Here is a 14,225-nt window from a genome sequence, read left to right as displayed (position 1 = left end):
GTGTAGAGCTAGGGTTTTGAGAACCCCCCCTGTCGCCCCTCTCTTCCTTGATCGACCAGACACATCAATTTTGATGTGTTTGGTTGGTTTTTGTTACAACTAGTAATTAACTTTTGATTTTTGTCAAGTTTAGCCCTTTAACTATGATTTTCTCTAAGTCTTAATTATTTTAACCATAATATGTATTAATTCAAGACTGGAATTTAACTAGGTTAAATTCCTAGTTGGTAAATTCTTGTTTATCAATTCTTTGAATTTTATAATATAAGGGTTTATATTTTAGGGGTGTTACAAGTCCACCCCCCTTAAAAAGGGTTTCGTCCCCGAAACCGAATTACGTACCAAATAATGTAGGGTGTAGACGTCGCATCTCCTCTTCGGATTCCCAAGTAGTGTCTGACCCTTTTCTGTGCTCCCATTTGACCTTGACTTGGTTTATCACTTTGTTCCATTTTCAATCTGTCCCCTGATAAGGCTTGTTTTTTTTTTTTTTTTTTTTTTTTTTTTTTTTTTTTTTTTTTTTGCAGCTGTTATCTTTTTGGCTTTGTCCCTTCCAGTGGGACGTACCTCCTCTCGAACTACATTCTCCTCCTCGTCAAATTCAGGCTCTTCGTTTATATTTATCTGATATCGTGCGTCCGAGCCCCGTAACTTCCAGTCTCTGAGGTTTTGGTCCGTTTAGCGGTTGCAACCTCGTTTGGAACCGGCGCCCACTTCTTATTGTTCTTCATAATTTCCCATGCCCGGGAAAACTTGCCTATGCTCAACTTCGTATCCACACATCGCTTCTTTTAAAACGCTTTCGTCACTCCACCCACTTGGACGATTAGTATATAAATTGTTATAATACCCAGAAAAACGTTTGACGACAGAATGCATCTTTCGCCACTTGGAAGAGACGGAATCGATCTCGATACGGACCTTGTTCCATGATCGCAAGGAATTTTGCTAGTATTTCTTTCCAAAAATCATCGTCGGTTTGGTTGTTTCCTATATTTAAAAAATGTAATAAAGTTTAGGCGAATTGGAAATAAATAATCCCACCTGACTCAATTTGGCCGATAATAATCTCAACTCAGTTATTGGCCGATGATAATCCGAACTGTTTATTTTTTTTTTGTAAAATAGTTCGCAGTTAAAATAGCTTAACGGAGTTAAGTTTTTTACCGAATTACAAACCGATGTTTTAGGGCTTTTGATCAGAACGAGGATACGAGTCGATTGATGTAAAACTTACCTTGAAATTGTGCTCGAAATGGGTTGATTTTTGTTAATTGGAAGTTTAAACACCCGAATTGAAGCACCGTTTCGTGGGTTGGGGCAATATTTCGAGGTAAGTTTTACATCAATCGACTCGTATCCTCGTTCTTATCAAAACTAAAACATCGGTTTGTAATTCGGAAAAAAAAACTTAACTCCGTTAAACTATTTTAACGGCAGACTATTTTACAAAAAAAAATGACCAGTTCGGATTATTATCGGCCAATAACTGACTTGAAATTATTATCGGCTAAATTGAGTTAGGTGTGATTAGTTATTTCCAATATGCCTAAAATTTATATATTAATTTTTAACAGCTTACTATAAAAAAGTTTAAAACAAAAATTTATATATTTTTACATACCAACAATTGGGCATTTTGACGTACTAACCCACGCCTTAGCTAATACCTCCTCCTTGATTTTTTACCAATGTTGCGCCTTCGGTTTCGAAGTTTGATCTACGGCTAGACGCGCAATTTGCTTCCTTTTTTTTTCGACCTCATCTTCTACGGTTGAGACGATCCTACCGGTGGCGGTGAAGGTTGTGGTTGCGATTGAAATTGCGAGTTAAACGGGTTTTGGATTTACATTTGTTGCATCGATTGTATTTGAGTGAAAACATTGGGGTTTTGTTGGAAACCGGAAGAAGAAAATTGCGATGCCGGCCAACTCGGATCGATCGTTGGAGAGTAGCCGGGTAACGAGAAAATGTTTGGGTTCGGGTTCGGGTTCGGGTTGTTTTGATTGTATGGGTTCATGCCTAAAATTTTATAAAATTTGAAGAAATGTATAAAAAAGTGAGAGAGATTGGGTTGATTTGGGTTGAAAATAGGGATAAATGGTTATTACTTATAAAGAAAATAATAATAATATAATTTTTTTTTATAAAACTAGCCGTTACCAACGGCTTTATCATTCAAATGAGCCCCGTCTTGCCTGTCAAGGGCTCGACGTTTGCGACGGGGACGACCCGGAGAGGGGGCGTTGTGCTGGCCCGTCTCCGCACCATGTCAACCCGGGGACGAGCCCCATATCAAGTAGTTTTAGAGACTCTATTCTATACCCAGCAGCTAACTATAACTTAATTTTCTTAGAAACTTAATAAGAATATACGTAATTATGTTTTCCAACTTTTTCCGAACATCCGGATATCATAAAGTTTGGAAGAAAACAATACCTCCGGATATAACTGACAACGTGGGTCCAAGTTTCGAAGCTGCCTGCCTACGTAGATTTCGTTCATATTTTTTAATAAATGTATTTGTCTATTTAATTATATAAAATAGTTATTTATAAAGGATTAATAATTAATAAATAATACGTTTATTATATAAACGATTTGCATAAGGTTCTTAAACAAAGGCATAGTGGCAGGCTTAGACCACTAGTTCAAGGAGATTAACTCTTTTTGATCTCTAGTAATCAACCGGGCTCATAACCCTTCTAGCTGAGATAAAGTTAGATGATCATACATCATTTTCCTTTAAATGTGATACATAAAACGATTATATAATTAACGCCTACCCCATTATCTCATTAAATCTATACTTGACTAAAATTATGTGGTGTGAGGGAGTGGACAATTGGACCACACGCGTGGCAGGATGGCTTAGAGACCTCCATGGCAAAGAGGATTGGCATGGAAGGTGGGCGTATGGCGTGGAGGCCAACCATTGGGTGAGGGAGTGTGGGCTATTTTAAATGAGTGTGGAGTTTGGATGTGGAAAATAGAACCACATCGAATATTTGCATACTGACCCGAACCTGACCCGTTCAATCTGAATTTTTTAATACTTTATTTTTTTAGCAAATTAATATATTAAAATTAACACTACTACAAAAAAACACAAATTTATATAATAAAATTACATAAAAATTTATGTCAACTTCCATTTTTAACTTATATTTATAGCATAAAGTACACACCTAATTTAATTTATAATATAAAACATATTTTAAAAAATATAATATAATAGAAATGGGTTAAACGGGTTAACCCGCCAACCCGACTGGGTTGACCCGAACCTGACCCGTTTAGCTAAACGGGTTCGCGGGTTCAACCTGAAACTGACCCGAACCTGTTTAGACTAAACCCAAACCCACGAATTTCATGTTAGGTTCGTGTCGTATTTTCGGGCCATATCAGAAATTCACACCCCTACATGTGTATATGATGTGGTACTGCGGTGTTGGGCGTGAAATTGAAACCAAACGGACAGTCTTAAGTGCAAATATTCATATGATTCTCATAGTTCAACGTAAAATTCATTAAAAGAAAACAAAATTTGTACACATGTATATTATACAATTCTCTCATTTATTTATTTAAAGTTACTATTGTGATTTTGGACGAGTGTTTACGAGCTTCTGCCCTAGGTGAGGGTTTTCCCCAGTTCAAATACGAGTGTATCACGATGTGGTAAATTTCGTCAGTAACCCATTTGAACGATTCGTTTGCCGTTCAAACAAAAAATATCAAATCTTTCCAAACCAAAACAAAGTTTTCACCTTTTAAAAAAATGCCATTCAAACAACTAATCTTAATCACAAACAATCACATACCAAGTTTTAAAGTAATCAATCAAACCAAACACTAGTTATCACAGATCCAATATCTAGATATCAATTTCTTCATCTTCATCATCAAAATCGACAATCCAACGTCAGATTCTTACATCCTTACACTTATATATTACACCAACGAAGTTAAAAACTTAAATATAACGCATCAGATTTCACTACAATTCAGAACAAGAAGATCCAACTAACCCTAGATATATTAATTAATATTAATATTAATGAAAAGTCGAACCTGGAGTAAAAATGGAAAGATCAGGCCATCCACTCTCTCCACCGTTCCAACAACTCGATTCTCCTCTTTCATTCGAACCAGTCTGATCAGTGTTATCATTCAACTTCAACAAATTGCTTCGAAAATCATCCGCAATCGGATTTCGAATCAACACATCCTCATCAGATTTACTCACTAGGTTAAAATTCAATCCTTCCATTAGTAAATTACCAAACGGTCCCATCGGATAACCACCAGACGTATCCACCTGATTATTATTATTATTGTTATTACCATTACCACCTACTCGGTACACAACCGATTGTTCCGGTTCCGATTTCAGTTGAACCGGAACGGGTGGTGACGTCGTCACCGGCGCCGGTGACGTGCGTTTGCCTACACTGCTATTTCGTTTTGTGATTTTGCGAGTGCCGCCACCGATGGGGATGTTGCGTAGAGTTCCGCCTTTGGTCCAGTAACGGCGGCAGTTTTTGCAGAAATGGCGAGGCTGTGAGAGGTTGTAGTTGTTGTAGTAGCAGAATTTGGTGTTGGTGGAGTCGCATCTAGGGCATTTGAGGTGCTCGTGGTCTGGGAACTTGTTAGGGTTCATGTCTAGTGGAGATGAAAAGGTTGATGTGTCTCGATGCATTAGTGTTTGGGTTGAATTGATGAAGAAAAGGGAGGAGGATATTTGCAGGCAGAGAGAAGGGAGGGAGGGAGGGAGGGAGTCCGCGTGAAAATGACGAGCACCACTCGCAAATGACTTCCCAGTCCCTTTCCAATTGGAATTTTGCTGGGATTTCTTGAGATGTGACATGATTGTAGGTAGTAGTAATTTCTTCCCAATATTAATAAAGTTATTTTTTTTAACGTAATAAAGTTATTTTATTTTCAGTTTCTTTAAATAATAATAAATATTGTTTACTTGTTATGACTTTTTAATACGTATTAAATTTAACTATTTTGAATACAGCAAATATAAGTTATCCATTGATTATTAATAGAGTGAATTGCAAGTTTTGTCCTTTATCTTTAGGCCATTTTCAAATTTTGTCCTTTATGTTTAAATTTGACGAGTTTTGTTCTTTATGTTTAAAAATCAAGCACGTTTTACCCTTTGGGCCTTAAAAATCAAGCACGTTTTGTCCTTTATGTTTAAAAATCAAGCACGTTTTGTCCTTTATGTTTAAAAAATCAAGCACGTTTTGTCCTTAAAAATCAAGCACGTTTTACCCCAAAGGGTAAAACGTGCTTGATTTTCAAACATAAAGGACAAAACTCGTCAAATTTAAACACAAAGGACAAAACTTGTAAAATGGCCTAAAGATAAAGGACAAAACTTGCAATTCACTCTTATTAATATTAAAATATTAAAAATTACCCAATATTATATTTTTCAATATATTTAGATATAAAGTGTTGTACATTATGCTTTGATTGAGTGTTTTTTTTAATTAATTTTTTACTTATAATCAAAATCTATTTAATTCTTTACTTTAAACTTAAAACTATTTGATTTTTTTTCTTTTAACCCTGTATAAGGTGTTGTATATTATGTTTTGGATGTTTTTTTTTTAATTTGATTTCTTACTTTTAACCAAAATTTATTTAATTCTTTACTTTTAACTCAAAACTATTTTTTTTTCCTTTTAAACCCAAAACTTTTCATTTTTTGTAATTTCACGTCACAACTTTTTTACTTTCAATTTTGGTCCTCTATACCTTTTTTATTTTACAAAATTTTGGTTTAATTTTTTCGCAATAACACATCGCAACTTTAGTGTTAGTGGTCGCTGACAGTAGTGTGGCATTGGTGTCCGTCCCCCGCCACAAGGCGGGGATGCTTAATACTAGTTATATATAAATATTATTATAAGCTAGATTTAATAACAAAAACACTATAGACATGCAAGAATAAACTTAAAAAATACAGTAAAATTGTAGATATTATTATTTCTTATTCAACACCACTAGTTTATTCCAACTAAAGTCTAGGGCATTATAGCCTAGTGACATCTTAGAGGTAGGATAAGACTTAGAGATTATGAGATCCTAGGTTCGATTTTCATAAAGGAGTGATCCAAATTTGTTGTTAAAAAAAAATTATGCTAATTAGAGAGGAAATAAGTTCGAAGACGATCCGAGCTTAAACGAGTTTGATTCTAAGCTCAAACCTAAAAATAAACGTGTTTGGAAAATAAGTCTAAGTTTCACTTATTGAACTCGATTCAGCTCGTGTGCCTAAATGAGTCTAATATTTATATAACTTTTGTCTAATATATATGATAAAATAACCAAATTTAGATAAACAAAAATAACTATAATTAATATAAATTAATTAATAAAATGAGCCGAATGTTAAACCGATAATATCAAATATATTATTGGTTTGATTATTATGCATATATTGTAAATAGTATGTATTATTTTGTATTTAATAGTTGGTTAGGTTTTCCTAATATTTCTCCACTCCATGTACTATATTAACAGCTTTGACATTTCAATAATGATCATCGAGAATTACTCCTTCTCATATGGTATCACGCCAACAACCCTCCTTTTGAATTTTTTTGAAAATTCTTTAGCCACAGATCTGATTCACCAGCCATGGGTGACAAATCTGAACCTAAACTTCAAGCCCTACACCCTGTTTACACCGTCACTAACATCCAAAACAAAGTCCGCATTCTTGACGGAGTGAAGGTATCTTACTCGTCTTGGGTAAAACTCTTCCAACTCCATGCCAGAGGGTACGATGTCCTTGATCACATCGATGGTTCGCCAGCCCCTGAGAAGACTCATGCCGACTATCCCACTTGGATGAAGATTGATGCGGTGGTCCTTCAATGGATCTACGGTACTCTGTCCGATGATCTCCTTGTTCGCGTCCTTGACAATGAATCCACTGCCTACGCGGCCTGGGAACGTGTTAAAGGTCTTTTCCTTAACAATAAGGGGTCACGGGCAGCCGCTTTAGAGCACGAGTTCACGAACTTGACTCTCAAAGCAATGCCCTCGCTTGAAGCTTATTGTCAACGTATCAAAGAATTAGCCGACCAGCTTGCTGATGTCGACTCCCCGGTCAGTGAACAACGACGGGTCCTCCAATTGGTTCGAGGTCTTCCACCGGAGTATGACAGTGTGGCGTCGTATCTCAATCAAACTCTCCCGTCTTGGGAGAATGCTTGTAGCATGGTTCAGTTGGAAATGCAACGTCAACACGCTCGTGAAACTCAGGCTCCAACCCCACTAGTCGCCGCTGCTGTCACAGATCCACCTACTCCTGCTCAGTTTCCACGTGATGCTAATTCTCGTGGATCCCAGCCTTCTCATCGTCGGCCCAACAACAAACGAGACCAGTCCCGTAACACCAGGCCATCTCCGAACCGTGGAACTGGATCTGGATCTGGGCCTTACGGATCTGGAAATGGACCTTACGGATCCTACACTCACCCACCGGCCCATCCGCCACCAAATCAAGCCCATCACCAGCCTCCTTATCCCTACTGGCCCGCACCTCAGTACTGGGCTCCGCCACCCTGCCCCTACCCGACCCAGGGATGGGCCCAACCCTGGCCATCCAGACCACCACAATCACGTAGCAATGGGCCACCCCGAAACGGACAGACTTCGGCCCATGCAAACTTGGCTGATGTAGATCCGATGGAACCTACACAACTGGCAGATGCTTTTCAGGCGCTTTCAATGGAGCAAGGCGATGACCCGTGGTATTTTGACTCTGGTGCTTCCTCTCACATAACCAATGACCAAGGTAAACTCGATAACTTTTCCAATCGTTCTCCAATATCGCAAATTTTTGTAGGTAATGGTAACAAAATTTCAGTGCTTGGATCGGGTAACGCAAACCTTCAAGGACCCTCGAAACCATACAAACTGAATTCTGTACTGTTTAATCCAAATGTTATTAAGAATCTAATATCTGTCCGCAAATTCAATATTGATAATTATACTTCTATTGAATTTGACCCGTTTGGATTTTCTGTGAAGGATTTCAAGGATGGTACGATCCTGAGCCGCCACAATAGCTCAAGTCATCTTTACCCGTTCACCAATAATGATCTCACCACTACCGCATGTTTTGCTTCCGCTCAAGAATCTCCGTGGCACAACCGACTTGGGCATCCCGGTCAACCCGTCATGGAGTTTCTCCGTTTGAATAAATTTATTGCTTGCAATAAACAGTCATTTCCTTTTATTTGTCATTCATGTCAATTGTCGAAACATAAACGACTTCCATTTTCGGATTCAATTTCTAATACTTTAGTACCATTTGCTATTTTGCATTGCGATTTATGGACTTCTCCTATTTTAAGTCATGCTGGATATAAGTATTATATGGTTTTGGTTGATGACTTCACACAATATACATGGGTATACCCTATCAAATACAAATCTGAAGTAATCACCAAGTTTACTCATTTCCATGCATTTGTTCAAACTCAATTTCATATGAAAATACAATCTTTTCAATGTGACATGGGTGGAGAGTTCAATAATAACGCATTTCAAAATTTTACAAACCAACATGGCATTCAGTTTCGTTTTTCATGCCCACATACGTCACAACAAAATGGAAAATCCGAAAGGATGATTCGTCGTCTAAACGAAATAATGTTCACTCTTCTTACTCATGCATCTTTACCATCCACTTTTTGGGTTGAAGCTCTTCACACCGCTTCATACTTACACAACATTCTTCCAACTAAAGTCCTCCACAATCGTTCCCCTATCTCGGTTCTTTACCTACGTGAGCCTTCATATGAACACCTTCGTGTGTTTGGATGCGTGTGTTACCCGAACACTTCGGCAACCCGCCCTCACAAACTAGAACCCCGATCATCACCATGTGTATTTCTTGGCTACCCGGCCAATTATCGAGGTTATCGATGCCTAGACATCACCACGGGTAAAACTATTTTTTCGCGTCATGTCACATTTGATGAACACAAATTCCCATTTGCAACTCCTAATCGTTCCAAACCTGACCACTCATTTTTGGACCCATCTCCATTACTGTTTACACAGCCCACTGCTGTGCTAAATAGTCCAGCCCACACACCTTCAACCAGCCCAAATCCCATTCCCACTTCTGTGCAAAATAGCCTAGCCCACACCGCTTCATCTAGCCCAAATCCCATCACTCAATCCAGCCCTACGGTCCACCCTCTAGCCCATCGGTCAGCCTTATCCTCCAGCGCTCCACCTCGCAGCTCAACCGCGAATGACCAGCCCAACCACGCCCCCTCTACATTATCTCCACCCACACATACCAGCCCATTACCTATACCTACACCTACCAGCACTCTACCTAGCCCGACACACCCAGATACACCACCCCCACCTCCACAACCAACGCATCGCATGGTCACTCGTTCACAAACGGGTCACACCAAACCCCGTACCACTCTTAACCTTAACACAACTCACATCTCCCCACTACCCAAGTCTCATTTAACCGCGTTAACCGATCCGAACTGGAAAAGTGCCATGACCAATGAATATGATGCGTTATTGGAAAACAATACTTGGGAACTAGTTCCGAGACCAATGAACGCCCCGATTATCCGATGTATGTGGCTTTTTAAACATAAATACAAATCTGATGGCACATTGGAGCGATATAAAGCACGTCTTGTCGTGAATGGTAAAAGCCAAACAGTGGGTATCGATTGTGAAGATACATTTAGTCCGGTTGTAAAACCCACAACTATTCGGACGGTACTTAGTTTAGCCGTCTCCCGTTCGTGGCCTATTCATCAACTAGATGTGAAAAACGCGTTTCTCCATGGAAATTTAAAGGAAACGGTTTATATGTTCCAGCCACCGGGTTTCGTAAATGCCACTAATCCAAGTTATGTTTGCAAACTAAACAAATCTTTATATGGCTTGAAACAAGCCCCTCGCGCTTGGTACCACCGTTTTACAGGTTTCATTACTAAATGTGGCTTCAAGAGTAGCATTTGCGACACATCTTTGTTCATCTACAAGCAAGGCAATCAAATGGCGTATCTCTTACTTTACGTAGATGACATTATTTTAACCGCGTCAAATGATATTTTATTAAACCGGATCATCAAGTCTTTATCAACAGAGTTCAAAATGACCGATCTTGGTGCACTACATCATTTCCTTGGCATTACAGTTGAAAGGAAAAATAATGGTTTATTCTTGTCTCAATCCTCATATGCCATGGACATCCTAGAAAGAGCCAACATGACAAAATGCAATCCTGTTAGTACTCCAGTTGAAATTGGTTCAAAACTAAGTGCCACTACGGGTCCGCCGGTTGCTGACGGGTCTATGTATCGGAGTCTTGCCGGAGCTTTACAATATTTGACTTTTACTAGACCCGATATATCCTATGCGGTTCAGCAAATTTGTCTTTTTATGCATGATCCGAGAGAGCCACACCTTCAGTTACTGAAACGTATTCTCCGGTACATCAAAGGTACGTTACATCTTGGCCTTTACATCTCACCATCCAAGTCCATGAAACTTACCGCCTTCTCTGATGCGGACTGGGGTGGTTGTCCCGACTCGCGTCGGTCGACTTCGGGCTACTGTGTGTTTCTAGGCAACAACTTAATCTCTTGGTCTTCAAAGCGTCAACCTACCATATCTCGGTCGAGCGCCGAGGCGGAATATAGAGGAGTAGCCAACACCGTAGCCGAAACAAGTTGGGTTAGAAATCTCTTACTCGAACTCCATGCTCCTGTCACAAGTGCCACTGTCGTTTATTGTGATAACATATCGGCCGTATACTTAACTGAGAACCCTGTCCAACACCAAAGGACCAAGCATGTTGAATTAGACATCCATTTTGTGCGAGATAAAGTTAAAATTGGCGATGTTCGAGTACTACATATCCCCGCCGACTACCAATATGCGGATATTTTTACTAAAGGCCTTCCGAAGCACTTGTTCACAAGATTTCGATCCAGTCTGTGCCTTCAATCAACTACGGCTCACACTGAGGGGGGATGTTAAACCGATAATATCAAATATATTATTGGTTTGATTATTATGCATATATTGTAAATAGTATGTATTATTTTGTATTTAATAGTTGGTTAGGTTTTCCTAATATTTCTCCACTCCATGTACTATATTAACAGCTTTGACATTTCAATAATGATCATCGAGAATTACTCCTTCTCATACCGAACTCAGTCGAACTTCGACTTAACTCAACCCGTTTGCACCTCTATATGTGGCAACATACGTGCTGAGGGAGGAAGTGGGTCTGGAGGAAATAAGTTTTTGAGCATTGGTGATACAAATAGACGAAAAAGTTACTTGTTTAAAAGGAAAAAGTTGTTTTCTAGAGACTTTGAATTTATTTTTAAACGCAACGCGTGGGTTTATTATTTAAAACAGTAGATAAATTTGTCAAATTCCAAGTTATGTAAGAAATGCTTTGTAAGAATGAACCACGTAATGTAAGAGAATTTATGATTTTCTTTTCTCTTTATAACATGCTAAAAGTTACGTCTTTAAAACTTGTCTTTTTATCTTTTCCAAACATGTAAGAAATGCTTTGTAAGAATAAATCACCCAATGTAATTGAATTTATGATTTTCTTTTCTGTATGATTGTATATAAGAGCATTCACATTCTATCCATCAAAATATGTGAGGGGGGATTTTTATATTTTAAAGGGTATAAAAAGTGGTTGTGAGTGGAGGAGAGAGAAAAAGTTACTGTTCATCTGTATATCTGAGGGGACACTGTTCACCCACTATAATTTTTTTAATATATATTGAAAGTGGTTGTGAGTGAAGGAGAGAGAAAAATGTAATGATAATATTATTTAATTGAAAAGAACAGAGAAAAAGTATTTGTTTTTAGTGAAAATATATTGATATAGGAGTTGTTTTTTAGTGGAATGTATGTATAATTTGATGGATTTGATGTGAATGCTCTAAGACGTTAAAATTATGACTAGTCGAGATGGATATGATTGAGTGGTTTCGCTGACGGCACGATAATACTACAGTGGTCCGTTAGTGATCTAAATTTATCGTTTAAAAAAAACGTTAAAATTAAGTGTTTTTTCGTATTTTAAACTTGTCTTTTATCTTTTCCAAACAAAGTTCATGTGTTTTATGTTTTGTATTTTTATCACAAAAATCTATTTTTTTCTTAAATTGAAAAGATAATTATTTACTTTTACTATGGTGTAACCATGGAGGGTTTAAATTTTGCGAAATGGAAGTATAGATGATTATTAATATTATATTTGAATTAGAAGTAAAAAAAATCTAAAGAAATATAATCAAAATTCACAACGTTCTATCACAAATTAGAATAATATTAATAGATATATGATAAACTAGGTTACAACCCCGTATAATATACAGGTTAAATAAATGTAATTTTATATAACAAATAATAAAAAAACATCTTTAAAAACCTCATTTATTAGACGGGTTGAATAAATGTAAGTTTATATACCAAATAATAAAACAATATATCTTTAAAAATCTCGTTTATTATATGTGTTGAATAAATATAATTTTATATATTAAATAATAAAAAGTTATATATTTACGAACCCGTGTATTGTATGGGTTAAGTAAATTTAATTTTATATATTAAATAATGAAAAAGTTACATTTTTAAAAACCTCCTGTATTATGTGGGTTAAGCACATGTAATTTTATATAAAAAATGGTAAGTGCATAGTACCCCTGACCGCGAAGGAGATACCCCCTCTCAAACCGCTACCCGACCAAGCAAGCCTGACGGTGAAATCCCCAGCCGAGTTGACAACGGATCCCCATGGGGGTCGAACCCGCGTCCCCACAGTTTGTATGGGTGTCGGTGGCCACTGGGCTGACACCTAGTGGTTATGTAATTTTATATAGCAATCAATAAAAAGATATATCTTGTTATATCTTTATAAGACTACCCACTATGGTGACCAAATTGCACAAACGGTTGCCACATGGCAAATAGGACAAAATTGTAGGAAATTAATTAAAACCTTATTAAAAACCAACTACTTTATGCATATGGTATTTGTACCACTAGCTTTGGGAGTTTCTCAAAAAAAAATTGGATTTTTCCTTTTTAACCCTAAAGTTTCAATCTTTTGCAAGTTAAGTTTAAAGTTTTAATATTTGTTTCCTTTTTAACCTTGAAATTTTAATCTTTGACAATTTGAGTTTAAAGTTTTAATCTTTCGTAATATTTGTTTCCTTTTTAACCCTAAAGTTTTAATCTTTGACAAATTAAGTTTAAAGTTTTAATCTTTGGTAATTTAAGCCCTTTAAAGTTTTAATCTTTTGCAAGTTTCAATCTTGGATTTTTCAAAAAAATTGGATTTTTCCTTTTTAACCCTAAAGTTTCAATCTTTTGCAAGTTAAGTTTAAAGTTTTAATAGTTGTTTCCTTTTTAACCTTGAAATTTTAATCTTTGACAATTTGAGTTTAAAGTTTTAATCTTTCGTAATATTTGTTTCCTTTTTAACCCTAAAGTTTTAATCTTTGACAAATTAAGTTTAAAGTTTTAATCTTTGGTAATTTAAGCCTTTTAATTAATTTGATTTTTCACTTCTAATTCAAAAGTTTCCATCTTATACAATTTAACCCCTTTGATAATTTGATTTTTCACTTTTAATTCAAAAGTTCTCATCTTTTGCGATTTAACCAGTTTCATTTTTTTACTTATGTGTTGTAACCTTCGCTTTGGGGGTTTTACAAAAAAAAAAAATTGATTTTTTTACTTTTCACACAAATGTATTTCATAAATTACTTTTAACCCAAGACTATTTGTTTTTTTACTTTTAACACAAAACGTTTTTTTATATTTTGCAATCTATCCTCACAACTTTTTTTGCTTTCAACTTTGGTCCTTTATAGTTTTCATTTTCTGCAAATTTTTCTCTTTATGCTTCGTTCTAAATTGTGTGACTTAACACATCGCAACGTGCGTCTTTGGTTTAACGTTTTTATATTTCGTTCTAAATTTTGCGAGTTAACACGACGCAACGTACGTATGTGAGTGAACGTTTTTACATTGTCTATTTTTTCCCGTTTGACAGGTTCAACATAATGTTCGCGTCATAAATCGACTTAGTTATAACTAAAGAATTCCCGCCGCATTGCGGCGGGTCGTAATTCTAGTTATTTTAATTAAATAATTGAAAT

At 36.7% G+C, this 14,225-nt stretch overlaps 1 protein-coding gene across 1 annotated transcript; it reads right to left on the bottom strand.

Annotated features, from left to right (window-relative positions):
- Window positions 1–3,862: 3,862 nt before the first annotated feature.
- Window positions 3,863–4,825, bottom strand: LOC110886541 (dof zinc finger protein DOF3.4). The gene has a single exon (XM_022134354.2). It carries the CDS (start codon window positions 4,700–4,702, stop codon window positions 4,058–4,060), a length of 645 nt encoding a protein of 214 aa, XP_021990046.2. The 5' UTR covers window positions 4,703–4,825; the 3' UTR covers window positions 3,863–4,057.
- Between the last annotated feature and the right edge of the window lie 9,400 nt (window positions 4,826–14,225).

Source organism: Helianthus annuus, chromosome 10 (assembly GCF_002127325.2).
Source record: "Helianthus annuus cultivar XRQ/B chromosome 10, HanXRQr2.0-SUNRISE, whole genome shotgun sequence".
Classification (NCBI taxonomy): Eukaryota; Viridiplantae; Streptophyta; class Magnoliopsida; order Asterales; family Asteraceae; genus Helianthus; species Helianthus annuus.
Note: the sequence above shows the minus strand (reverse complement) of the source record. Positions and strands in the feature narration are given on the sequence as shown.